Genomic DNA, 27,973 nt, shown 5'->3' on the forward strand with positions numbered 1-27,973 from the left:
CGCCTCGAAGGTAGATACCATCAGGCCTAACATCCACATGCAGGACCGCAGGGAGGCCCACCTGTGAGACAACAGTAGTTGAAACGCAGCATGCAACTTCTGGAGTTTGTCCAGAGGAAGAAACACTCTGACCAGAGATTAAACCAGAGTCAGGCCCAGATAATAAAATTTTCTGGAAGGAGCTGGAGCAGGCTTCAGGTAATATAGAAGCCAACTGAAAACTGAGATCTGTATAGCGAGCTACAACCCCCTTCAGGGTAGCCAAGGGCTCTGCTCGCAGAAGATCATCCAGGAGCACAATCCCCCGCTGATGTAACCATGCCAGAACTGGGGCCAACACCTTTGTGAGTACGTGAGGGGTGGAGGCGAGACCAAAAGTCAACAACACAAGCTGAAAATGCTTTTCCTGCTGTAAAATGGAAGAAGTGTTGGTGTTGGGCACATATTGGAGTGAATAATCGGCATCCGTGATGTCGACAGAAGCCTGAAAGTCCCCATGATGATGAGGATGGACTCCATTCTGATCTTCTGTACCCACTGGAACTGGGACAAGCACACCCTAAAGCAACAGGGCTTGCACAGCCCCAAGGAGAACTGCCAACTGTCCGGTGACAGATGCCAATTGGGAGGAAAAAACCCTTTTCAGGGTTCAAGGCCGGAACATTAGGACATAAGTGAGGGCACGCCTTCATGCTGAAGGGGCCTTGTCTATGGGCTCGCCAGACCAGGTCCATTGCGTGCTGAGAACAAGGAATGCATCCGCTACAATGCCCTTTTCCTCATTTTAGACTGTGGAAGACATGTACACTTCCCATCTGTGAGACTAGCAACAATGTCATCCAGGGTAGCCCCCAACAGACACTGCTTTGAAATGGTAAATTTACTAGCCTATATGCTTAAGCACCACCTGTGAAAAACGGAAAGAACACAGGGAGGCTGCCGACTGAAACCTGCGACTAGCAGGCCAAAACCTAAATTTTTGGTCACGAGTGTACATGTCCGCAGGGATACCGGACCAGGCTAGAGCGGAGGAAGGAGGGCGGATGCCCGCAAAGGAAAGCGGTGGCCTTGCCGCCAGCTCTAGGGCCGCCACACTCCTGGTCGGTAGGCCACAAAAGGCACGGCTTAAGTTTTCAGCGGCCCGCCACGGGTGCTCGGTAGGCCATGGCCTAAATTAGTGGAGCGCCGTTGCAGGGGGCGTGGATTTGCAGATGCCTGGTCACCCATCCAACAGGTGCCAAGGTGTTACCCCCCCCATAGTGACAACCCTGGGGGGAGGGGGGTATACAGAGTATCTGAAGCACTTAAGCCAGAGGTCTGGGCCTCACCCGGGGAAGGGGGGGTGTGGAGGAGAACCCCAGGAGGCATCAAACACCTCAGGGGAGTACCTGCGCCCCACACCACTCCAGGGAAGTGCATGAGTAACGCTCCCAGACAGATCCTCCTCGTCATTGATGTGGGGGGGCTGTCAGCCATGAGGAATGCTGTGACTCAGGCTGAGACCTGGTCATATGCGACCTCGCAAGATGTTTAACTCGCAGGGCCAGCCCCTGTACAGTGGGGTTGCGGTCTACATGCACTCGCTGGTCAGACTGGGGAGACCACTGGATCTTAGTGTCCAGCCCATCGCCCAGTCCGGTAGTTGATTGTAGATCTCACAGGAAAAAATCCAAGAGAAAAAAAAGTAGTTTAAAAAGCAAAAACAAAAAATTGCCAGGACCAAAGATCCCAGCAGGGAACTAGGTCCTTACTCCTGACTAGGTAGAAAAAAACTGAAGGCATATAGCAGAGAGGGGGGTGTATATCCCCTAGGACTGCCCATAGGTGTAGCCAAGTCTTTTTTCTGCCTAGTGTCCTACTCTTGTAGGGGAGTAACCTTATGGTTCTGAATAATGGAGCTCTGTGTCTGTCAATGAACGAAAGACAAATGAAGATAAACGGCTGCTTTGCCATACCTTGCGGAATGGTACACGGCTTCCCTTGTAGCAGCTGTTAGCTTCCTGTCATAACCAGGTCAGAGCTTGATTGGAATACTCCCAACTCCGACATCACCTCACCACCAACATGTCTACGACTGCCCTGACTGAGATCTTACTGTCGCAGTCTGCAGGCTGGAACACCCCTCATCTCACATATACCAAATATTGCTAAAGGCCTCCCTACCGTATACCCCACAGTTTATCAACAAATGGGAGCAGGAACTTAATATCCCCAGTGAAGACTTGACTGGGACAAAATATGTTTACTTATAAGACTTGCATATCTTCTAGAGCAGAGAGCTTAAAGTGGTTGTAAACCCTCCCCCACAACTTTGTCCCATGTAAATCAGCAAACCTCCTTCGCTACTCTCATGATCCCCAGTTGAGAGCAATCACTACCCTTCAACGAACTTAGAGCCATACACAACCTCCCCTGTACGGCTTTCTTCAGGTACCTTCAGATACGGCACTACGCTTTTACTATCGCCCCGTCTCTACAGTTTTCCATACCTTCCCCATTTGAAAGAGTAGTCCTGTCTGGTCCCTCACAGAGAGGGCTGACCTCAGACATATATAAAATTCTAAATTCTGCTGACAGACTCTCATTGGGAAAACATAGCTACATGTGTATATCGGAAGAAAATCTTGGGGAGGAACGGTCTTCTGAACAATGGAGAGCTGTATGGTTTAAAAGCTCTATATATACACTTTATAAAGAAAACACTTATAAGGTGATATTTGATTGGTACCTAACACTATCTTGCTTACACACTATAGCTGCCATGACACGTTGACGTGATCGACTACGTCGACCCGCGTGCAGGGCGTCGATGCGTCACAGTGGTGGCAGTGCTTAGTATCTACCGCTGCCCTCCGTGCCACCGTCCCCCTCTCTTCTCCCCCTCCGTGCCGCCGTCCCTAGGGGTGCAACGGATCATCACCGATCCGTGATCCGAGCACACATGCCGCGGTCTCGGCCTTAGGAGAGGCCGCGGCTTCGGCCTAGCTCCGAAGAGGCGGCCATCTTTCTACACCCAGGCGTTTACAATGTGATCGCTCCGATGGAGCGATCACTTGTAAACAGACCGGCGTCATGACATGACGCCGGTTTCTCTTTCCCCTCTCTGTACTGATCTGTGCAGTGGAGGGGAGAGGTGGGATGGAAGCAGCCATCCCTCCATACCCTGCCAATACTCTGCCCATACAATACTCTGCCCATACAATACTCTCAAGGTTATACAAAGGATTAATTAACTAATCAAAAAAAAAAAAACACTAGATTCATAAAAAAATAATTGGATAGTAGTTGACTAATCGAAAAAATAATCGATAGATTAGTCGACAGACAAATCGTTAGTTGCAGCTCTATTACACGCCATATACCCATCGACCTTGCATCGCTGTTGGCGATGTCTTCAAGACCAGGCACGCCACTCTATATCTATTGGAACCGCCCAGCTCTCCAGACCTACTGGCGCTCGGTACAGGGGCTTCTCCATCAGCTGTTTGGAGGTACATATTCCCCTCTCCCCTAAGCTATTCCTACTCGGCCTTCTCCCTCCTAAACTCCCCGATTAGCAAACAAACTCATCACACATATACTCACAGCGGCAAGGTGCTTGTTGGTGCTACACTGGAAAAACCGACATCACCCAACACTTTCGGACCTCTTTGCCAGAATTAAAGACCTAGAGCTCATGGAGTCCATGTTGGTCCGCTTAGAAGATCGTATGGCTCGACATACAGCAATATGGGAGGGCTGGTACCTCCGGGTGGAACCCCCTTATTTTCTCTGGGCACAACCCGCCATGTGGGCTGAGTCTGCGCGGGATCCTTGAGTGACAAGTCTACCTGGTTGGAATTACTCTCCTATACACGTTTCCTCCTCCTCCCCTTCCCCCCCTTTTTTTTCCTTTTATCTTTGGAAATGCAGACCACTCAATTATAGGATAATTTTTGTCCTGATAGTACGTTTAACGATTGATCGAGATCCGCTTATAGGTATTACTATTGTGTTATGTTCAGACTCTTCTAGAGCCGTATTTCAACCTCCTTTTATTAATCGGCTATGCCTTATGTTTCATATTTGCAGGATGCATCCACGCCACCTACAGAAGTCTGTTGCTCCATCATTTTCCATTTCTCTCCCCATCTTTATTTTATTTCATTACCTCCTCTTGTACTTGTGCCTTATATTTTTGTATTGAAATGATCAAAAGTTAATAAAAATTGTCAAAAAAAAAACAAAAAAAAAAAAAAAAAAAACTTTGGGATAATGCCCAAAAGATATTAAACAGATGGTACCTTACACCATATATAAACGTTCCAAAATCTAACCATGACTCTCCCCAACTTAGTGGCGATGCAATGAACAGACTAGATCTCTTCTTCATATTTTATGGAATTGCAAAAAATATTAGTCGTTTCTGGAAATCAGTTTCAACATTTATTGCTCACCTCACTGGTAATTTACTTCCCCTTACTACCCCATTGGCCCTTTGAGGAATAAATCTGGATCTTTACACTTTAGAGAGTAGAACAGTAGTAGCAAATGTATTAATAGCAGCACGGTTGACTACAACAAAACTATGGAAATTCAATGAAGCACCGAATTTATCTGATGTGGTTATACAGTTGAATACACAAGCTCAATATCATGTTTGCGTATAAGTTTGAGAAACTATGGCAAATCTGGACTAGTCATCCTAGAGCTTCTACCTCACTCAAAAACATGATCTGCAGTTCTTAAACCATATTTCAGTAATATTCCAGGAGTAATATCAAGGTTTCACAGTTCCCTTTTTCTAATTTCGTGAAATGTCCATGTTGTCATTATATTAGCACCTGTTTACAGTTAGACCCCAATGGGGTAAACAGGGATGTTACTATACTATGTATGCTTTATTTGATCATTTGTATGACTATCGTCCATTACTTTGATTGAGATTCGTATTAAAATGTTTTACTCCTATACTCAATTGTTATATACCAGAACTAGCTTAATATTTCTGTTATTTGTATGGAAATTTCAATAAAAATTCTTTAATGATAAAAATAAATAAAATAAAAAATAAATTCCATATACTTGTCTGTTCACAATCATATTATTGTTACCTTTATGCCTGAAAGAGTTATCCCTATTGCTTACATTGTAGAAAGCCCCTCCGTGTAAATGACGTTTGAGGTTACCCATGTTTTTGGTCTGAGGTATATTTGTGAGACTTAACTCTGTATATTTGTCAGACGATTGACTGCCTCACCACCCTCTTACTAGGGTAGTTACGTTCCTTTGTTATTTACCTATTGGGGATATATCCTGTAATCTTTTGATATGCTTACATACCAGCACGTAAACTTAATTTCACTGAGATGGTGTATTGTGATGAATATGGATACATGTCAGAGCTTTATGTTCCCTTTTTTTCACGTGAACTTGTTATAACAGAAAAAACTGTAATAAACAAAGATTAAACATAAATGGTCCTGTTAAATCAGGATGGATACTCTTGCATGTGGATGGATACTCTTAATCGACCCAGGCAATGCAAATAGGACAACAAAGGTTCACTCTATTTGTCCTGACAAATGACTTGGTCATAAAGGAAAGGCCACAATCATGCCTAAGTCCTACTGTAAAAATGATTTCCAGCACACATACCTATAGAAATGGTTTCCTTGCAGTAGTTGAACAGCCTCATATACTTTGTTAATAGACAGCAGGTGGGAAGCAGCTTTCGTGTATTGTTCCTGGAAACACAGTTGCTTCACGTAGGATTCAACCGCCCAAACCCAGACCTTGTATCCAGCTACAGACAGAATATAAAAGCCATTAGTTTAATGCAGTCCTTTCAAAGTCCAGAATTCAGGACTGCTTAGAGGTAGCTATCTACTGTGAAAAAGGAACCATGTGCTTTTTCAACCGTGGTCAGAAAAGATTGAGTATATTCATTCTGACCCTCTTACCTACCCATGGGAGACAGTGCCACCAGTTGGTCTGTGAGCTCTCCCCTCTCTGCAGCTAGTTGCAATGTACCCTTCAGGTCCCCTTTCCACAACATGATGTGGTGCTGCAGCTCAGGGTGTCCACCCTCTAGATGTGCTTTTCCTATCAGAAAAATATTAAGCAAAATTAATTAAAAAAGGCAATGCATAGTTATACAGAGAACTACAACAGTTAGCATTAAGAACATAATCTATAATGCATTTGTTTAACTGTTGTCAAAATTTCCCTGCCAGCTTCCGGCAAAAGTGACTCGAGTTTAAATGCTTTAAACTGTTTTTTTCTTTTTTGATAGAATTCCACTCACACTTTACATTGTTGCCCGTCTTCCTGTAGTGAATCTTTCTTCATGGTGAATGGGCTGGAGGAAGCATAGGAGTACTTTATAAGGCCTCAAGGCGGAGGTGGTGTTAAAGTGTGTGACCAGTGGTGCGATGTAACAACCTGGTCATCTACTTGAGAGCTCCCAATGGATGAATTTAGTGCCAAATTTTAAAGGTTTGCACCATCAAGTGAATACATTCCAAACATAGCCCCCTAATATACTGTATTGGTCAATTATACAGGGTGACCCTTTTTATCTGTTCATGACTCTGAACTGTATATACAGTGGGTAAAATAATTATTGAATACGTCACCATTTTTCTAGGTAGATTTCTAAAGGGGCTATTGACATAACATTTTCAGCACATTTCAGTAACAACCTATGCAATTCATACTTACAAGTAAACCAAAACAAAAACGTTCAGAAATGAAGTTATGTGTAATAAAATGGAATGACACAGGGAAAAGTAATAAACACGCTAACTGAAATGTATTTATCGACAAAGGATTTTGTACTATGTATTAATGACAGCTTCAGGACCACTCCTGCATGGAGAAACTAGTTGCATGCATTGCTCAGGTGTGATTTTGGCCCATTCTTCCACACAGTCTTTAAATCTTGAAGATTTCCATGGGCCTTTGATCTTTAGTTCTTTACACAGATTTTCTGTTGGATTCAAGTCAGGTAATTGGCTGATGTTCCCATCTCCAAACATCACTGCTGGTATGGTGTTTTTTGGATGGTGTGCAGTGTCATTTTACCTCCAAACATGATGTGTATTGCATCAAGGCATCCAAAGAGTTCAATTTTGGTCTGAGGAGACTATATTCTCCCAGTATTTCACAGGCTTGCCTAAATGTTGTGCAGAAAACTTTAAATGAGCTTCAACATGCTTTTACATCAGCAATGGAGTCTTGCGTGGTGAGTGTGCATACAGGCCATGGTGGTTGACTGCATTACTTATTTTGTTTGAAACAATTGACCTAATTCCAGGTCTTTCTGAAACTCTCCACAAGTACTTCTTGGCTCTTGGACAACTCTTCTGATAATTATTTTCACTCCTCTGTCAGAAATCTTGCGAGAAGCACCTGGTCATGGCCGTTATATGGTGAAATGTTATTCCTGCACTGTAAGCTAAGAAGTTTATACAATGAACCCGCCTATTGCTCAAATAGTATGTGGTCAGATAAAAAAAAAAAAAAAAAAAAAAACTGTTGTACAAACCCTCTTCTTCCATGAGCCGATGCAGAGTACCTCGATCACTGTACAGGCCAAGGTGAACAGAATCTTCCAGCAGGGCATGGGATCCCTCAGCTACAGGAAATAAATAGCAATACACAGGAATATTTTATAAAATCTCAGACTGAGTGCCAGCATTCAATAGTGAATTTGGGAGTTGCCACTGAAATACCCATTAGCCTTATATATTATGCTTAATGCAAGTCTAGTTTTGGATGCATGGGAAGGTTTAGAACATGTCAGGTTTTTATTGCCAGGTCAGTTTGTGCTTTCTTATTTCCTTATTGCTGTGTGATATTATTGCTATTTGTATGCCTATTGGATAGGAAGGACCAACTTCCCTAAATGTTCTGGTAAACAATTTTCTGAAAAACAAAATATGACCATCATTGAAACAGGAACAGGAGGGGCAATCTCTCCAATAAGAAATACCTGTTCTAGTGACAACTGTTGCTTTAGGAAGACGTTTACTCACTTCCTGCTGCATCTCTTGGACAGGAAATGAGAGCAAATTTCCCCAATGGGGGCACAAAACAGCAACGATAAAAGCTGGCAGAGATTGAAGTTTACGTAAACACTGAAAAACTGATTTTATCTACTCCTTGGTCTGAACAGCTACTTTTTTTTTGTCAGACTGAAATATCAAACAGCCAGAAATCTTGTGAGCTGATGGCTTCCTGCATGCTCTGCCTCTGGAATGCTTTCAGTTAGCATTTTCCCTACCATCTCTATGAAAAAAATAAAAATAAAATTGATGCCCTGTTACAGAGAAGATGGAGAAGTGTTATGTAGTCTTTACAGTGCACTATATTAATGCAGTCCTATGACACTATCTGTCCTAGGATGACAACACAGCTCAGTACATTTTTCCACCTAGGGCAGGTGGTCAGTTGATAGCACAACTAGGTAAAAGGACAAGGTGTGATAAAAGAAAACAAATGCAACCACAACATCTAAGAAGAGGTGACAGGGAGAGAAGGCTACTAGGGAGATGGTGGATTTTTAGATTTAAAAACTAGATTGCCTCAGGGGTTAAACCCGAGGTGGGATCTTGACTTGCACTTACATTAAGAATGCCTCTCCCCAGAGCCTCCTCCTGCGGTTAATTAAGACAATCAATGGGTGGGGCCTGTGATCTTTATAACTACTATTTATGTCAAAGTTTTATGTCTGTAATGTGGTTATGACTAAGGCCTTATAGGCTGAAACGCATCAACTGACTTAATCTGCGTTTGTTCACTGTGGCTATTCAATAAAATTATGAAATTTTCAGAGCAACAACCAGAGTGCGGATCATTTTTTCCACATCTACTCAGCCAGCAACTGTGGATCGGGCACCTGGGAGCTCTGCTAACTATGTTTTGTATGAGTAGTAGCACTGGCTTTTCTGTTTATACTTACAACATCTAAGGACCAGTAAGCTGCAACACTATCAAGTTTTGTTCATGCATCTAGATACGCTTTAATTAATGCTTCTGAACTCTTAAAGTTTTGGGAAAATTATCAGCCATAATACTGTAACAATGAAAATGTCCCATGTTAAAAGTTTAGTGCCTATTTACAATTATTCAAATATTTAGCAAACAAAAAAAAAAACTTTCCTCAAAAGCTCCATGCCTAGCTGAAATTTTCCAACTGCCCCAGGATAAATCTGCAGACACCTTTACCTGCACATCTCTGGCCACCCCCTTTAAACATCCATGGTTCTCTCTGATGTCATTTAGGATTCCAGGTAACAAACACACAAGACTGCATGACTGCCAGAGATTTTAAAAAGTGTCTGATGGAGCCGTTTAGTGTCTGCTGTCTAACAAAACAGACCTCTGTCTACACTTTCTGACTTTCACACAAATAGAAATTTTCCAAGCTAGCATCAGAAGCTCAGTGACTTTTGAGCTTTACTGCCTGGTGTTCCTCTGTAATTCAATGGCAAAAGCATCCTCTCACCTCCTTTGGCACAAACCACTGCTGCCAGTTTCACACAATCTCGATGCTGTTCTTCCTTAGACCGATGATCCTTACTGGTACTAATAGGAAGAAGAGACTGAGGTTTTTTCTTTCTTCCACGTGTGTCTGATGAGGAAAGCAAACAGAGAAAACAGAAACTGATATGCCAAGACATTCCAGTAAAAAAAGAGCTTATTCGGTTTTACAAAAATACATATAGAAAGTACAATAAATAACACTGTACAGTAGTACAGAGAAATAACAATGGGGTTACAGAGCAACAAGATAAACAACGTGAAAGAAGAAGAAAGTTAGGGTGGCAACCCATCGAACACGGGCAGGTGACAGGTAGACCACGTCCCTTCCTTGCCGACTGCAGAACCTGGACAGGATCGGGGGTGGCAATTTACTGGAACCAATCCATTGCATTTTCTTCCTGCAGAAGCTGAAAGACAGCAGGAAGGGGAGGAGAAGTTGTCCTCCTGTCGGGTTTACTCTTCCTTCTGCTGTCTGGGGCCCCTGTGTACTTGCCCCCACCCCCGCTGGCTGCTGTGGAGCAGGGAAAGAGGGCAGTAAATATGTCATTTACTGGCCCATTCCTTTTCTAAAATGAGCACAGTGAGTGATTGGATCACTCAGTGTGTTCATTCATAACTGAAGCATAGTAAACAGTTTATTATGCTTCAGCTTGTGAACGAACAGCAAGCTCTGTAGAGAGCTATTCCTGTTCATTCATTCTGTGCAGCTGTGTCCTCAATCTTCTTTTTATGTCTCAAAAGTGAGACATTGGGGGTCTGTTTGGAACCCTAATATTCCAACAAAGCCCCCCCAAAAATTGTAAAAAAATAAATAAAACCACTGACACCGTCCACTGCTCTGACAGACCGTGCCCACTGCCCTCGCTAGTTAATTTCTTAAAAACAAAACAAAAGGGGTGCCGAACCAGTGATCTTTGATCTCTCATGTTGTTCAGGTAATCTCGACCTCTCAAAGTTTCAAAGTGAGAGAGAAGAATGATCCAGAGTTATATGATTATATTCTAGCCACAGGGACCACGTTCCAGAGAAATTCTGGGTATCATTAAGAAATACAATGAAACCACATAGAATTAAAATTGCTCCAGGTAAGTATTAAGCAGCCATCTACTAACCACCCAGGGTGAAGGTGCTAGAACACAAATTTAAAAGATGGATCTCAAACTACTGTTGACTTTACTTTGGGGGTAAAAAAGAAACCAATTGGTCTAGTATAGACAGGGTACCTCCACAACTTAGGTAATTAGTTCAAAAATAATTGGGGAAAGAAACTGGGAAAGGGGCAAGTAGTTAAATGGAGGACAAAACCATGCTATTCATATGCCATATAAACTTTATTAAAGCAAAAAAAATAGGATTTTTATAACAGCTTACCTGTAAAAATCCTTTTCTTTGAAGTACATCACAGGACACAGAGCCATAGTAGTTACTATGTGGGTTATGGGCCACCTTCAGGTGATGGACACTGGCACGCCCTAAATTAAAAAGTGCACTCCCTATATAACCCCTCCCACTGGTGGGAGTACCTCCGTTTTGTAGCAAAGCAATACATGTGTATACCAAAGAAGGGAGGGACCTCTGTGTCCCGTGATGTACTTCAAAGAAAAGGATTTTTACAGGTAAGCGGTTATGAAAATCCTATTTTCTTATCGTACATCATGGGACACAGGGCCATAGTAGTTACTATGTGGGATGTCCCACAGCAATGCCAACTGAAGGGAGGGAGACGCAACAAAAGTAGGGCACCAAGAAACTAGAGGACTCATACTGCAGCCTGCAGTACACTGCGCCCAAAGGCGATATATCCTCATGATCTTTTACATCTACTTGATAGAATCTGGTAAATGTATGGACTGAAGACCAGGTTGCGGCCTTGCAGATCTGAGCCATAGAGGCTTGGTGATGCACTGCCCAAGAAGCACTAACAGCCCTGGTGAAGTGCGCTTTAATATGAAAAGGAGGAATTTTCCGTTTTAAACCATAAGTTTGAACAATCACTTGACGAATCCATTTGGAAATGGTAGATTTCTACGCTGCCTGTCCTCCTTTAGGACCATCTGGCAACACAAACAAAACATCTGTTTTATGAATCTGAGCGGTCACTTTCAATAGACCTTGACCGCCCTCACTACATCAAGAGAATGTAGTGACCTTTCATCCACAGAAACGAAGTTCTGGAAAAAAAAAAAAATGAAGGCAGAACAATATCCTGGTTTAAATGAAAACCCGATACTACCTTCAGCAGAAATTCAGGAAGAGGCTGCAATACAACCTCATCCTTATGAATAAACCAATATGGCTCTTTACAAGAAAAAGCAGCCCACTCTGATATTCTTTTTGCAGAATATATGGAAACCAAGAAAATTATTTTTCCACCATCAAGAGGACCAAGTGAACATCTCGTATAGGCCGTTTCTGTAAGCCGACAGGACTAAAATGAAGTCCCAAGGGTTCAGGGGTGAACAAACTGGAGGATTAATCCGCGTTACCCCCTAAACAAAGTTACGAACCAGAGAGAGTGAAGCAAGTGGTCGTTGAAAAAAAGACCGATAAGGCCGACATCTGGCCTTTGATAGTATTCAAGGCCAGCTTCATTCCTAATCCTATCTGTAGGAATTCAAGGATCCTACCCATTTCCTGGGCTGTCAACCCCTGGAGTCACACTAGGAGACGCATGCTTTCCAGATTCTATAGTATAGGACTCTGGAGGCCAGCTTCCCAGCATTAACCAAGTAGAAACTACTGAAGCTAACAGCCCACAATCTTTCAGAATGTGGGTCCCAATAGTCAAACTGTTAAATGTAGCATTTGTAAGGTAGGATGGAATACCGGACATTGCGAGAGGAGGTCTGGCCATAGCGGTAAGCTCCAAGGGTCCCCTACCACCATCTTTATGATCTCGGCAAACCAAGATCTCCTGGGCCACAAGAATCATCTCCTTCCCTACTTGCTTGATCCGGCGCGAAGGCGCGGAAGCAGCAGAACAGGAGGGAATGCATAGATTAGTGAAAAACTGATCCCACGGAAAAACCAAGGCATCTGTTCCATATGCCATCGGATCCCTTGTCCTTGACACAAAGTTGTCGATCTTGTTGTTCAACTTGGACGCAAATAGATCCACATTCGGAATTCCCCATCTTTGACACACCTGACAGAAAGATGTTGGGGTGAAAGGACCATTCTCCCGGGAACAATTGTTTGGCGACTAAAGTAGCCCGCCTGTCAATTCTCTATCCCTGGAATGAAAAATTTCTGATAGACAAGGAATGTTGTTTTCTGCCCAAGATCAAATATGATTCACCTCTTTCTGGGCCATACAACTTCTCGTGCTCCCTTGGCGATTGATATAGGCCACTACTGTGGCATTTTCAGATTGGATCCTGACAGGACAATTCTGTAGTCTGGGCATCCAGGCTTCGAGAGCCAGGCGTACTTGCCGAATCTCTCGAATATCGATGGGCAAGGTCATCTCTGATTTGGACCATTTCCTTTGGACAGATGCTTCTTCCGGAACTGTTCCTCAGCCCAGAAGGCTGGCATCTGTTGTTACCACTTTCCAGGTAACTGGCAGAAAGGATTTTTCCATTTTGAAGATTCTTGGATATCAACCACCAATTGAGGCACTGACACACATCGAGGGATAAATGCATTGGAAAGTCCAGAGCTTGGATCCTTTTGTTCCAAGTTGACAGGATACTGTTTTGCAGCCTTGAATGAAACTGCGCATAAGGAACGTTTTTTTGTTTTGACCAACTGAATCAGTTCCCTTATGGAACCGATCCTTTCCCGGGGGAAAAAAAACAAACACTCTTCTGAGCTGTGATCAGCCCCAAGTACTGCAATCTCCTTAATGGTTTTAAGGAGGATTTCTCCAGGTTGAGAACCAACCTAGGTATCCCAGTTAGCTGACTGCGGTGACCAAAGTTTGGTTTAAGCGGGCTACCGATTGATCTATTAAGAGAAAATCGTCTAAGTAGGCTAGTATTGTTATACCTTGAGCCCTTAACCCGGCCAAAGGTGAAGTCAGGACCTTTGTAAACACTTGAGGTGCAGTAGCTAAGGCAGATAAAAGCAGCTAAGGCAGTCAGCGGCGCATTGCGAGGGGAATATCTCCTAAACCGTACAGGTTTAGGAGATTTTTTTTACCTACAGGTAAGCCTTATTATAAGCTTTCCTGTAGGTAAAAGTTCCAAAAATGATTATACAACCACTTTAAGTGCAAATATTTTTCCTCTGTGCCCACGTAGGTGTGTCCAGAAAAACACATTAATGGCTTAATAGTTCATTCCCGAGTGTTGAGAGGTCTAAGAGCACTTAAAGATACGCCAAGGACACACACAAATGCAAAACCAGGGACAAATCTGCCACAATGCTCTCAGCTGGAGTTATTCAGACTGCACCAAATATGAGGGGGAACCACAGGGACTTTACTGTGCAGTATTTAAAATAATGCCAATTAATAATAAAAAGAAAGGTACTAAAAAGCAACTCATATATAGACAAGCCTGTAAATTAGCTGTGCTCCCCTGCATTTAGTCACAAGGGACAACATTAAGGGGCTGGTGAATAGCTGCCGACTCACACAGATGCCATATAAAGGCTACACGGGAAAACATCTAGAGAGGCCAGTTTCTTGAATCATTATTCAGCGGAGCATGAAATGCAAGCAGTAAAATTGCTGGAAAGTACAAATACATTTCTCAAGGTTAGGTCATAACCATATAACTGCTTAATCACTATGTATGAATAATTCAGTTATGAATTGGCACTTGACTGAATTACCTGCAAACTTCCTTGCAGTATTGTCACTCTATTAGCCTTGGCTTTACATGTGTTACCAGGGCTTTTTTTCCCCTCAGAGAATAGGTGCTGGAACTCGCCCTGCCCACCCCAACTCCGTCTACAATCCTGCCTCCAGTCAAATCACACGGTCACTAAATAGTGGGTGTGATCATGACTTAGAACGGCGTATCACAGAAGGCGCAAGGTTTATAAAAGTGAAGCACACAGAGTACTGTGCAATGTGCAGTCCAACGTACAAAGTGCAGGGCTCAGGAGTATGCAACATAAAAGCAATTGTACAGAGTGCAGAATTCACAAATCCCCCCCCCCCCCCCCCCAACTCTCTCACCTATTCTCAAATCCCCCCCCCCCCCCCCCAACTCTCTCACCTATTCACAAATCCCACCACCCTCAACTCTCTCACCTATTCAACCCCCCCAGCTCTCTCACCTATTCACAAATCCCCCCCCCCTCCCAGATCTCTCACCTATTCACAAATCCTGACCTTCCCGAAGCTCTCTCAACTATTCACAATCCCCCCCCAGCTCTCCCCTCTTCACAAATCCCCCCCCCCCCCCCAAGCTCTCTCACCTATTCAAAAATCTCCCCTCCCCCAGCTCTCTCACCTATTCAAAAATCTCCCCTCCACCCCAGCTCTCATCTATTCACAATTCCCCCCCCCTCCCCCCAGCTCTCACCCATTTAAAAATCCTCTCCTCTGCACCCCAGCTCTCTCACCTATTCACAAATTCCCCCAGCTCACTCGACTATTCACAAATCCTCCCCTCCCCCCAGCTCTCTCACCTATACACAAATCCCCCCCACCCATTCACAAATCCTCCCCCCCAGCTATCATCTTTTTGTAAATCCCCTCCCCCCAGCTCTCACCTGTTCACAAATCCTCCCCTTACCCACACAAAAAGCTCCCTTACCTATTCAAAGTCTCCTCCTCCCCCACAGCTCTTTCACCTCTTGCAGAATGCAGCAGACACTGCTCTGTGTTTTTTCAAAGCCAGTGATGTTTCCTGCAGCTCTGCCTATATGGAATGTAGCACGGGGCTGAGGAGGCGTTTCACAGCACTGCAGTTCACTGGGCTCCGTGCTACACAGTGGTGACAGGTGGAAAAAGAAGCAGTCTCTCCAAGCCCCAGCCATATCTACAAAAGAATGTAGGCACGTGCAGCGTCAGGACCCAGGACATCCATTCAGCATCATGTGTCCTGGGTGCAGTGCCGACACTAGCATACAGAAGCTGGTGGAGAAAGTACGTCTTCTACCAGCTTGTGTTACAAGACAAGTGGGAGAGGACAGGGCTGCCAAAGGTGGTGGAACTCCGTTCCGGCAGAAAAATTCCCCTGTGTGTTACCATTTAACTCTATATAATGTATGTTTTGATAAAAGCACATGAAAGATACAGCAAACTGGATCTTTTTAACACACTGCATGCCAAGCACACCTAAAATGCATGGGTGTGAGCAATTTATTTGTTTACTGTGTATTGTAGAAGTGTTATTTTGCCATAAAAGATACAATTAGCCAGAAAGTGATTAAACTTGCCAATAAACACACTAAAACAGTACAACAGGAATTTAACTCTTGGTGAAAATGTATTATTCTATACAAGGATAAACTGGGCATAACAAAACTGGAATCCAGGCATGGCTATGCCATCTTTGTTAAGTGGACTTCTCTGTTTACAGCACATGCAGTGCAACCTATGATAGTGTCAGGTCTTCTAACAGAGGTCCTTCGTTGCCAGTCTAGTGGTGAACCACTTTGTAACCATTATGATCCTCTTGTCATAACCAGTAAGAGTGTTATGACAACTACGACTGAATCAAGATCAAGCTATGGAACGTGTTGGAACTCCACAGAACTAACATTTTCACACCTCAATGATTTTGCCAAGCTCTGTAGAGAAGAGTGAGTCATAAGCAGAATATTTAGTGTCTATTCCAATTCTATCACGTTACCTGTCTTTTCTTTTACATGTTCCTTCTTAACAGGCACTCTTTTTATGGTTGGACTCAGACTACGTCCCTCCATTGTGGGCACTCTTTTTATGGTTGGACTCAGACTACGTCCCTCCATTGTGGGCAATGACGGCAAATCTTGCACAGTTTCAGACTCTGTTGTAGCTGTAACTGTAGAGAAACGCATACAGTATGTTATGCCATTACAAATAAAAATTAAATATTTAAAAGATGCATAGATAGGCCCTTGCTCTAAAGTGGAATCCTGCAGTCATGAAAATGACTGCAGGGTTCCTCTTTAGAGGAAATGAAGGCAAATTAGATAATGAAGTGCACAACTTTTCTATCAGCAAAACCTTTTTTTTTTTTTTTTTTATTCCATAGTTTTAATAGGTTTTATACAATATACAAGAACACATTTTAGCAAAGGACATATGGTGACACATAAAACAATTAATAAAAGGCATATGTAGCAATATTGTGTTGTTTTTGGAAAAAGTTAAACATCAGTATCCTGAAAAGTCAGGAAATAGAAACATTTGGTCCCATATGGATATAAAGTAAACCATGTCTTTGCTAGTGCAACTATTGAAAAGACAGCCAATAATCTGGATTGATATATGCAAATCCAGAAAGAACTATAAAGATTCAATTGCAGCACCTACAAACAACAAAAGAATCATATGAGTAGAGAGAGAGGGGAGAGAGAGAGAGGGGAGAGAGAGAGAGGGGAGAGAGAGAGAGGGGAGAGAGAGAGAGGGGAGAGAGAGAGAGGGGAGAGAGAGAGGAACCTCCTGTATGTGATTCGGGATAACCTGTGGTGTCTCCAGAAGTCGGTCCGGGCACATGTTTGCATATGGGGCAGGGACATGAGAGCACATGTGTCAGGGTGCAATAAAACGTATCCTTCCTGTCACTGGACTCACCCTGTTCCCCATGTTCATCAGATCGCCTTCACTATCGGCAGCCTTTGCATTGGCTCTGGGTGAAATCACAACACATGGGGGCGGGCTTCATCTACCAGTCAACACGGCATCCTGCAGTTCATTGGACCAACCATTAAGATGGTTTCCACACATCATCGCTGGTGCGGATCTTATTACTGGCATTACAGTGGCTCGAGGGGCATTGGCTTAACCCGGTTCTCCCTCCATGCAGCCTGGGATAAAGATGAGAGGGAGAAGGCAGTCCGGCAGATATTAGTGCAGAGTCCTGGCATGGGGGACTGGTCCTGCAAATCCGCAGGCAGTGCCATCATTCTTCCCGATGCTGGGTTCTCCCTTTCCTCCATCAGGCAAATTAGGCGGCCGCGAGGCCTTATGCGACCGCCTAATTTGCCTAATTTAAGAGCCGCCTCTGGATACAGCTCACATAATTCAAGTCATGCGTCCTAAATTGTGTAACTTGTGTAGATATAATTCTTGCAAAACACCAGCGTGCTTCAAATTATTCAGTTATTTTCCTCCAGTGAAGACCTGTCACCAGTAGATATTACGTTTATAATAGACATAATACCACCCCCACACAAATTTATACCATGCTCAGTTTAATCATTTGGGGCTGTGTTAGAGCTAAGTCCCCTGGCAAGTACTCAGCAAAGGAACAACTTCATGTATTGGAATGACCAACGGACAAGTGGCTCTCACTTGTGGATCATAGCTCCGATACATCCTCTGCTGGCAGTCCCAGCAATGTTGGGGTGGGATGGAGATTATAGGTCAGAAAAGAGAAAAAGGAAGAAAGAGTGAAGAGGAAGTGAAGGAATAAGGTGGTAAGAGGACAAAGGGCATTGTAGGGACATACAGCCAGACTCCGATGCACTATAGAGCCCACTAGGAATTAGAAGCATTATTATAGTATGTGGTCAAAGCTATAATGATACATAGGTAGATATGGATTTAAATTCTTGGTAGGCTGGAGTATTAGCAAAGTAAATTCAGGAAGCTCAACTGGTTCTAAAGTTTATCTCCGTATGTTTCAAGGAAACGGTTAGGTCTTTTTATATTTGTTTTATGTCCTGTACTTTTTTTGAACCAGAGTGAAATAGTCTGAAATTTTTGTTTTCACAGGGTGGGTATACAGGTGAAAGGAGAGTCGATCAATATCAGGAAAATACAGCATATGTTGGCAAGTTCACAGTGCAATCTTGAATGTAGCCTTTCACAAAGAGGTATCGATTTTAGACAAATTCAGTGCGCCCACTACCACTAAAACCACAGCCTCTTACCAGATCATTATACCCCAAATTGTAGGTGGTCAAACAAGGCATGAAGTTGCATGTATCTTGCTTCAATGATCTTATGGCATAGAAAACACAGGCGGAATTCTGATGTGAGACTCCACTCCAGCCCTCCTTCCTATTCTATGTTAAACTTGACCAGCGAAAACGAGATTCCAATAGTGTGATACAGTCAAATGTTTAAAGAGAAAAACAACCGAAAACTAAACTACTTACAATACTCTGGATGAATAAGTGCATGTAATATTAAAAATGCCGCTGGTGTCGGCTTCAGACAGGTGTGGTTAATATCAACATAGGCTCCACCTCGCCCGGACGTAAGTTTCATCTCAATAGACATTGTCAAGGGGATTGGAATGGATACCAATCCCCTTGATGTCTATTGAGAAATAAATATTAAGCTGACGTTGTTGAGCATTTGTATTTTTATGCTTTCTGAGGCCGCTGTGCAAATTTGATGTTTTGTTTATAGCATTAAGTGCAGTTTTCATATATTGACATTATATGGAAGTAGTAAATGTGAAACTTGGGAGTTGCATCCCGTTTAAAGTGAGTTAATATGGAAAAAGTGTCCCCAGTGGTTCTCCAGCAGGTGCAGTACCATTTCTTGACTCACGTCCAAGAAGTCAGTTATTCTCCCAAAGGCAAAAGTGTAAATGGGTTAAAGTGATTTAAAAAAAAATAACATACATGTTATATATGCATGCTCTGTGTAATGGTTTTGGACAGAGTAGCCACGATCAACTTTTTTGGGTCCCCCATCAATGGTCCTGGCTCCTCCCACATGCTGAGTGCCCCCAATAGCAACACACTTGCTATGGAGGCACTCGAGTAACGTGCCATGTATCCATTCACAAACAAGCATGGCTCGGCCCTGCCACCGCGCTCTCTTTATTGACAGCAGCGGGAGCCATTGGCTCCCGCTGCTGTGAGAGCCAATGAGTGAGAGACCTGGGAGAGACACTACTTTCATATACATCGCTGGATCGAGATGGGGCTCAGGTAAGTATAAGGGGGGCTGGGAGGGAAGCTGCATCCAGTAGCTTTTTTTTTTTACCTTAAAAAATATAAAAAAAACAACCTTTAGAACCACTTTAGATAAATTGCAAGAGACAATTCTTTTGCAGGGGTGTCTGCTTGTAGAGAACATCCCCAGTCAGGTCCTGGATATAGTGATTCAGTTCCTTCCCCCCAGGTGGGCATAAATTATGGGGATAATTTAAAGTACACATCTTGGGGGGAGATACAGGGATAATGGGTGTTATGGGCCTGTAGCAAGACCCTGTACCCAGTGATGAGACCTACCTGAATCTTGTTTTAGATTTGAAGTTGCCCCCAGTAAATGGTTAAAGCATGAGTGATGTGTTTGTCTAGATGTAATGTTTATAGAATAGGAACTATGTGCTATTAGACAAATTATTGCAAGGGAACCCCGAGTCTGAGCACAGGCAGTGGTGATGGCTCATCCTGGAAGTACCTGGAAGAGATGGCCCCATTTGTATGTGATGCCAACAGTACAGATAAGCTGTAGAAGCGGTCTGAGCAGACGTCTTACACTAAGTCTGGCAAGATGTTGAGCAAAACTTCAATACGAGCTCTGTCAAATTCATACACTGTCATTGTAGGCACAGGCTTCCCTTAAACCTTTCTTTTAGAAATAAGAAATGTACATGACACAGGATGTTCCTCAGTGAATTCCAGGTCTGGTTGAACTCTCTGAACCCTGTCTGGCAATGAAATGCTCTGTCGACACAGGCCCTATCCTATAGCCATCAGATTCCACTTTAATGAAGACTCAAAGAGGTAAATTCTGATTGGTTACTTTGTTAGAATTAACGTTTGCACATCCCTATGACACAAGTCCATTTCTGTAAAGACTTCTACAAAAGACTGCTTGTTCATTCTTATACAGAAGCACCAATTAAACACAATTAATTACTAAATAATACATTGTGTTCTTTGATTAATGAACAACCCAACAAGGGACTAAAACAAAGAAAATATAAATATAATTTTTAAATTAATAAACACGGACATCTGTAGACAATAAAACAGAAGTGAGTGGATCCCCCGACAACTTTCTAAAACTTTCAGTCCAGAAACAGGATGTACATCGATTAACAGGCAGAGGTCAGCAGGGGTCCCAAGTACCTGGGGTGTTCTAAATTATTCACAAGTATGCATCATTTATGGGCTAGAAATCATCACAGAAAACTCATTTTGCATTTTGACAGTTCACATACTTATCTTTTTTTTTTTTAACCATACTAAATTATTTATACAAGAAAAGAGCGTCATAAGACATCTCATTAAAATGCAGAACAACATTTCTAAAGTCTATCTGTAGTATCCCTTATCTTCACTGTGAGTTCTTAGTTTCTTGGGAAGAAAACCCGAATATGAGAAGCCCTGGGGACTGGATTGGAGAGCTCTAGCAAAAGAGTTATCAAATAATAGCTTGTAATTGGATTGCTCCTGTCCAATTAAAAGCCACATTCAATATACAACTGTGATCAAGTATGTGTCACCTATATCAAACCTCTAAATTTTTTCAAGATGTGATTAGTTTTGTTGGGACAAGTAAGCTGCTATACAGAGAACCAGTTATTTTTCACCAACCTGCAGAGTATATAGCAGCTGTACTTAGACAGTCCAACCAATATTCACAGCACCTTTTTCAAGTAGGAGGCTGTGAAATCCTGACCATACTGTAAGACCCCATTCACACTGAGGCACTTTTCATGTTTAAAAAAAAAAGTGGCTAAAAAGCTCATGAAATACTATTTCCATTAAAATCAATGAATGCTTTCACACTGGGGCAGTGCGCTGGCAGGCCGGTGAAAAAACACCCCTCTCCATTGAAATGAATGGAAAGCTCTTCAAAGGCGCCTGAAAAGCTCTTCAAAAGCGCTCCGTGTTTTACTGGCAGTTTAAAAGCGCCTCAAGTGTAAAAGGGGCCTATATATTTGCATATGAGGCATCACAATGCTTGCAGGGCATGTAGCAGAGATGAATCAGTATTACAGCCCTAAAAGCATCATGGAGGCCAGCTAAACTCAGTGTAGTATTCTGGTTAGTAAGAACCTAGTTGGATTTAAAGTAACTTTAAATCTTTTTTTTTTTTTTTTATTAAAATAATAAATGTTTTATACTTGCCTGCTCTGTGCAATGGTTTTGCAAATCCCTGATCCTTCTCTTCAGGGGTGCCCTGCCGACGTTCCAGGCTGCTCCTCTTTGGCGAGTGCCCCCATACAAAGCCACTTTGCAAGGGGAGACTTGTGTGGGCTCGGTGCCATCGATCAGCCCAGTGAGGAGGGAGACAGGGGCAAGAGCTGCTCCTGCCATGCACATCGCTGCATCGGGATTGGGTTCAGGTAATTATTACAGGAGAAGTCAAGCCTGAGCTTTTTAGACTGGGCTTCTCATAGGTCACAGGAGTGCAATTTGTTTTGCGCTCCTGTGATCTGTTTTCAGCAGATAGCGGTCTGACGTCACTGGAATCAGTCCAGGCAGCACGTCATGCCGACTTAGGAAGACTGGATCCGCCAGCTGGACCGATGGCAGTCTCAGCCTCTCAGTGAGCCACTGAGACGGCCGCTCCCGCCCCTACACAGCTCAGCGCTCCAATGAGCGTGGAGGAGCAGAGCAGGAGAGAGGCTGACTGACAGGCAGCATTTCTCTGCTTGGGGAGGCGAGAGAACTGAGCCATCGGCGATGTTCGGTGGCTCTGTTCTCAGTGAATCGGTCAGGGGACAGATGCAGCATCGGTCTGATGCTGCATCCACCTAGGTAAGTATGAATAGGCACACACAAAAAAAAAAAAAAACTTTTCTTTTAAAGTGGGGCTTGGGGATGCAGCAGCTCAGAAGGTAAAACAATCTTAAGGCTTTAGAACCACTTTAAAGTGGAGCTGAACTCAAAAAGTAAAGATTTACCATGTTAAACAGATAATTTTGAAGTGTTTACTGTGCCTAAGAAGTATCCTAAAAAAAAATGTACATTTGTCTGGAATTTGTCCTGAGAAATAGCAGTGCAGTTCCTGGTATGAGAGGGTGTCCAGACATGCCTGTACCAACAGCCTCATTGCTATTTAGCTGCAGAATGAGATTAAAGCCCGTACACATGATTAGAATATCGTACAAAAAAAAATACAGCTTTCGAATCGATCATACGATATCTGTAATGACTAAGTGCTAACTTTTGAGCGAAACGTGTCTACCTCTTTGTCCCGTTTCATCTGTCAGCCACTTGTCAACAAAAAGGATTATTGGACGTGCAACCCTCCAGAATCCTTTATAATAAGTTGATCGTTCGTACAAAGCTTTCAACCAAAATTTTCCAAAGGGACAAACACGAACATTTTTCTCGTACGATACCAGATTTTTGTTATGTTAGTACAATTTTTGTACAAAAATACATCACTTCCAAATTTTTATTCTGTCCTACAAGAATTTTCGTACTTTAGTTTTCGATATGAGACTATCATGCAAAAAAACAAAAAACCAAAAAAAAAAAAACAGAAGATCATTCGTCCGATAATCTGATTGAGTATAATTGGCTTAAGGCACTGCTGCTTTTGATTGCTAGTCTCATGAGATCTGGAGTGAGATTTCATGATGTCACTACAGTTCTGTTAACTATTGTTTTTTCTGGAGGCTTTGACATTAAAGTGATACTAAAGTCTAATTCTCTTTTATTTAAAGATAACAAACATGCTCTACTTACCTGCTCTGTGTATTAGTTTAGCACAGAGCAGACCAGATCTCCTCTTCTCGGGTTCCTCACCAGCACTCCTTGCCCCTCCCTGCTGCCGAGTGCCACGCAAACAGCTTGCTATGGGAGCACCTGAGCCGATGCTCTGTGTGTCCATTCAGACATGGTTCGGCACCCGTTCCCTCACTCTTCTCATTGGCTCACTGACTTTGATAGACAGCAGCAGGGGCCAATAGTGCCCCGCTGCTGTCTCAGCCAATGAGATGGGCTCAAGTAAAATATTAGAGGGGCTGAGGGGAGCTACTGCACACATAGAAATGCATTAAGCTAAAAAAAAACTTCTGCCTTTACAACCACTTTAAAGTGGTTGAAAAGGCAGAAGTTTAAAAAAAAAAACTTAATGCATTGTAGGCACTAGGATAAAAGCATTCTATGTGCTGCAAATGTGAATTCTGACTGTACAACTTCTAGGACTGCTGTATTGTGGGGAATTGTACAATTCCCCACAATCTTTTTAGAGTCAGTTAAAGTGGTTGTAAACCTTAGACATGAAACATGAACAAAGCAGCGGATTGACAGCCTTAACTCTGTTTGTGTGCTGTGTGAAGGGAGTGTGTCCCTTCCCTCCAATAAGCTGTTCAAACTTCCCACAGTGTAATTTCAGCTCTCCGCCCCCTTTTTTCTGACCGCTCGAACAAGGCTTACAAATTCTGGACTTTGAATGAATGAAAAGAAGAGAGGGCTGCAGATACACAGTACAAACTATGTGGGAGGATTTGTTTCATCTCTATGTCTGACCTGAGGCCAGTCACTTCACTGGGTGTAAGAGTTTACAACCACTTTAAGGATACATTCACACTACAGTAGTGAGTGAATGTGCAAACCAAAATCATGCGATTTTGTGCACGTTCATAAAGAGACAAACAAGATGCTTGTTTTTGAGAGTGAAAATGTGCGACAAATGCAGCAATACACACTGCAAAAAAAATAAAAAGAGCACAAAAATAAAAAAAGGTACTTGAGTTTCTTTGCCACATTTGTCACATGCAGGGCAGCCCACTGAAATAATCAAGCTGTCCTATGCGCGAAGCACTATCTGCTACAATGTGCTGATACTAAGCATTTGCATGAGTACTCATGCAAATGCTCTGTTACCTGAAACCGATACCTTTGCGGTGTGATATGAGCCCATACAAAAAGAATGGGCTCAAATCACACTGCACAGAATCGCATGCGTTTTTGTACAGGTGAACTCAGGAGCGGTGGGGGAAACAGGACAGAAATCGCACCGCATTATCATTCAAATCGCATGAGATTCTCTGCAGTGCAATTTGAGCCAATTTATTTTGTATGGGTTTAAATCGCACTACACAGGTATCAGTGTTTAGTATCAGTGAGTACTTGACCGAGCGTATGGTACTCGCTGATAAAGACGGTATCGGTGTAACTCTACAAGTTATGAATGGGAGATAAAGCAAAGGAAATTTCAACCAATCGAATGATATTTTATGTAACCAATTTCATTTTTTAGGATGGGACTTTCCACAATCTGACACATAATGTGATTTGTATGCCAATCAACCTAGACTGCAGACTGTATATTAGTAAAGCACATGTAGTAAGCTTTCAGGTGACCCTTCACCACTGACAGGACAAAGTAGTATGATAAGGGTTTATTGAAGAACCAATACCGCCAAGCAGGCGACATGCTGACAAACTTGGAAGTATATATGACAGCATCAGTGATCAGAGTTCTTCAAAATTGTTAATATTTGCAGGTGCAACACATACACCTGCCAGAAAAATATAAAAGCTGTCTTTTTTCCCAATATGCTTTTGCTGTATTTATCGTCAGTGATTTACAGTGTAACTTTAGAGGAAACTTGTTAAAAAAAAAAAAAAAAAAAAAAAGAGAGAATTTAGACTTTCCTGTAAATTCCATATCTTGGAGTACAGTACAGGAGAGGTGATCTATAGTCCTTGACCATGGGTTCTATCTTGCTACCTTCAGGTGATTGGACATTGGCAAAAAAATCTGCTGGGAATGCCTCCTCAGTGTATCTTCATATAACCAGACCAACTCTGGTTATATGAAAGAATAAGGAGAAACACAGAATGGAGGGGAGGGACCCGACTCCAAGATATGGAATTTACAGGCAAGTCAAAATGTACATTATCTTACACGGTTTCACACTGGACAATGTATATCTGTGTATGAGGATAAATATGGAAGTAACTATGATGGTGAGATTTATGCCTTTTGTTGCGCTTTGCACTGTATGGCATGTACCTCCCTTACCGTTAAAGAATTTTCCCCAAAAAATTCCCATTATCTTAATCATACAAGTAAAACGCGTATGAAGCCAATGATTTTTGAAGAAAATGGATAGGGCAGAAATCTGTCCCTTAGGCCCCATTCACACCTGAGCATAGCGTTTTCAGTCAGAAAATCCATGATTTTTGCTGCGTTTTTACCTGTAATTGTGCCACGACTTTGTACAGGTCAAGAGGTCACCAATGTAAAAAGCATAAAAATGCCCAAATCTGACTTAAAAAAAGTTCCAGAACTTGTTTGAGCTTCAGACGTTTTGGAGCTTCTGGCTTCAGGCGTTTTGAAGTGGGGATGTGAACCATTTCTATAGAGAATAATTGATTTTTTTTCCCCTCCAGCATTTTGTATCTTGAGGCTTCAAGCTACAAAACACTCAGGTGTGAATGGGGCCTTAGAGTACCAAGAGAAATATGCTAGAGGAAGGCCAGGATGCGAGCAAGAGAGTATTCCTGAGTGTTGTGGTGCATGTTTTCGCACAGACCAAATTAGGCCTTCCAAGTGTGATGGTAGATTTTATGAGAAGTAGATTTTCTCCCTTTGAGCAATGTGGGAAAGACAGAATCAGCAATGACCCTATCATTTAGGATCATTTTAGCCATGCTTTTAAAGCCAGGATCTGAAACACAGAGTGGAATAAAAGGCCCTGTAACTGGAAGTTTAGCCTACAACAAAATGTCTCCCATCTGCACACTGTCTCAACATATAATGAGCCCCTCTTAGTAAAAAAAAATGCATTCAGCATGGTCTCCTACCCTTTGGAGAACCCTTCTCTAACATGTTTCACCCTCTCTGAGAGTACGTGTTTGCGACTCTAGAAAGCCAAGAGTGTTGGCGCGTAGTTCATTGTTTAAGAGAGAACCAACCTTGCCTCCTTCAGAGCTGCCTGACTTCTAGTTCCCCCTTGGTGGTTTGTGTAGGCCATGTTCATGTTGTTCTTACAGAATGACCATGTGGTAGACCCAGTAGGGTCTACTGGGTAGTAGGGTCCAGTCTAGGAGAACCAGTCGTATGGTTCTCAACTCCAAAGAATTGATGGGGAGTGTTTACTCCTTTGAGGACTAGGTGGTCTGGACAGTTAAATCCCAAATCATTCTGACAGGCTAGCATCTGTCATGCCCATTTCCCAAGGAGAGGGGAGGAATGAATTCCAGGATTCTAGGAATTTCTAGAGTTGGAAATCCACCGTTTGTTACAACATTGTGAGAATGCTGAGCTGCATAGGTCGGGGTGGATGCAAGGCCACCTCCCTTACAGCAGCAGGCATTCTTGTTCTAAACTACAGTAAGTTCCAATTTTCATAAATCTAAGCCATTCTATGAATAGGCCAATCATTGGCAAAGCAAGGAGTGTTGAATATCCACCACCACAAAAAATATTGTATTTTCATAACTTTATTTGGCTAAAACAAATTATAATAATGGAAAAATATGGTATATTACTCTTTTTTTTGTTCCAGGAGCCCCTATTTATATTTTTCTCCATAGTTACTCGCAGACCAAGTTGTCCAGAAACAGTGATAGGAGTTGAGAATATTGCCATAGAGCAGGGCTCGACAAAACCCGGGCGCCAGGTCGCATTTGCGACTAGAATTAGCGAACTGGCGCCTGGGGCAGCACAGCTGGGGGTATGCTGTCTCTGCGGACCCCCCCGGCGCGATCGCGTCGGGCCGCGCCGCCGGCAGCCGGTAATTTAGCCCCCGGCTTTGAGGCCTTCTACGATCCTTTGGTTCCTTCTGGAATCTGGCGCCATCTTGTGGTGACCGTTGGAATTACAACCAGCAATGCTAATGGATGCAATGCTAATTTTCCCTGCCTGCCAGCCTATCTTCCTTCCCTTTACTCAGAACCCCTAAAAATTATATATATATTTTATTCTAACACCCTAAAGAATAAAATGGTGGTCGTTGCAATACTGTCTGTCACACCGTATTTGCATAGCGGACTTACAAGCGCACTTTTTTGGGGAAAATGTATTTAATAAAAAAAAAATAAAAAATAAGACAACAGTAAAGTTAGCCCAATTTTTTTTAATATTGTGAAAGATAATGTTGCGTCGAGTAAATCGATAACAAACATGTCATGCTTCAAAATTGCGCCCGCTCATGGAATGGCGACAAACTTTTACCCTTTAAAATCTCCATAGGCGACATTTAAAAAATTCTACAGGTTGCACTTTTTAAGTTACAGAGGAGGTCTGGGGCTAGAATTATTACTATCGCAGTGATACCTCACATGTGTGATTTGAACACCGCTTTCATATATGCGTTCGCTTCTGCACGCAAGCTTGGCGGGACAGGGCGCGTTTAAAATATTTTTTTATTTTTATTTTAACTTTTATTTTTTTCACTGTTCTTTAAAAAAAAAAAAAAAAAAAAAAAATGTGTGTCACTTTTATTCCTATTACAAGGAA

At 42.7% G+C, this 27,973-nt stretch overlaps 1 protein-coding gene across 2 annotated transcripts in view; it reads right to left on the reverse strand.

The window, feature by feature from the left end:
• The window catches only part of GEMIN5 (gem nuclear organelle associated protein 5), a 168,247-nt gene that overhangs the window by 38,971 nt on the left and 101,303 nt on the right, over positions 1-27,973 (reverse strand). For both annotated transcript variants that reach the window (XM_077468384.1, XM_077468382.1), the window contains exons 18-22: positions 16,281-16,451; positions 9,491-9,616; positions 7,529-7,618; positions 5,947-6,084; positions 5,638-5,785 (exon numbers count right to left, since the gene is read on the reverse strand). In XM_077468384.1, the coding sequence (XP_077324510.1) occupies positions 5,638-5,785; positions 5,947-6,084; positions 7,529-7,618; positions 9,491-9,616; positions 16,281-16,451 (673 nt within the window). The remainder of the gene's footprint in view (positions 1-5,637; positions 5,786-5,946; positions 6,085-7,528; positions 7,619-9,490; positions 9,617-16,280; positions 16,452-27,973) is intronic.

The sequence above is a fragment of the Lithobates pipiens genome, unplaced genomic scaffold, assembly GCF_037356315.1.
Source record: "Lithobates pipiens isolate NorthernLeopardFrog02 unplaced genomic scaffold, aLitPip1_a1.2 Scaffold_8, whole genome shotgun sequence".
Classification (NCBI taxonomy): Eukaryota; Metazoa; Chordata; class Amphibia; order Anura; family Ranidae; genus Lithobates; species Lithobates pipiens.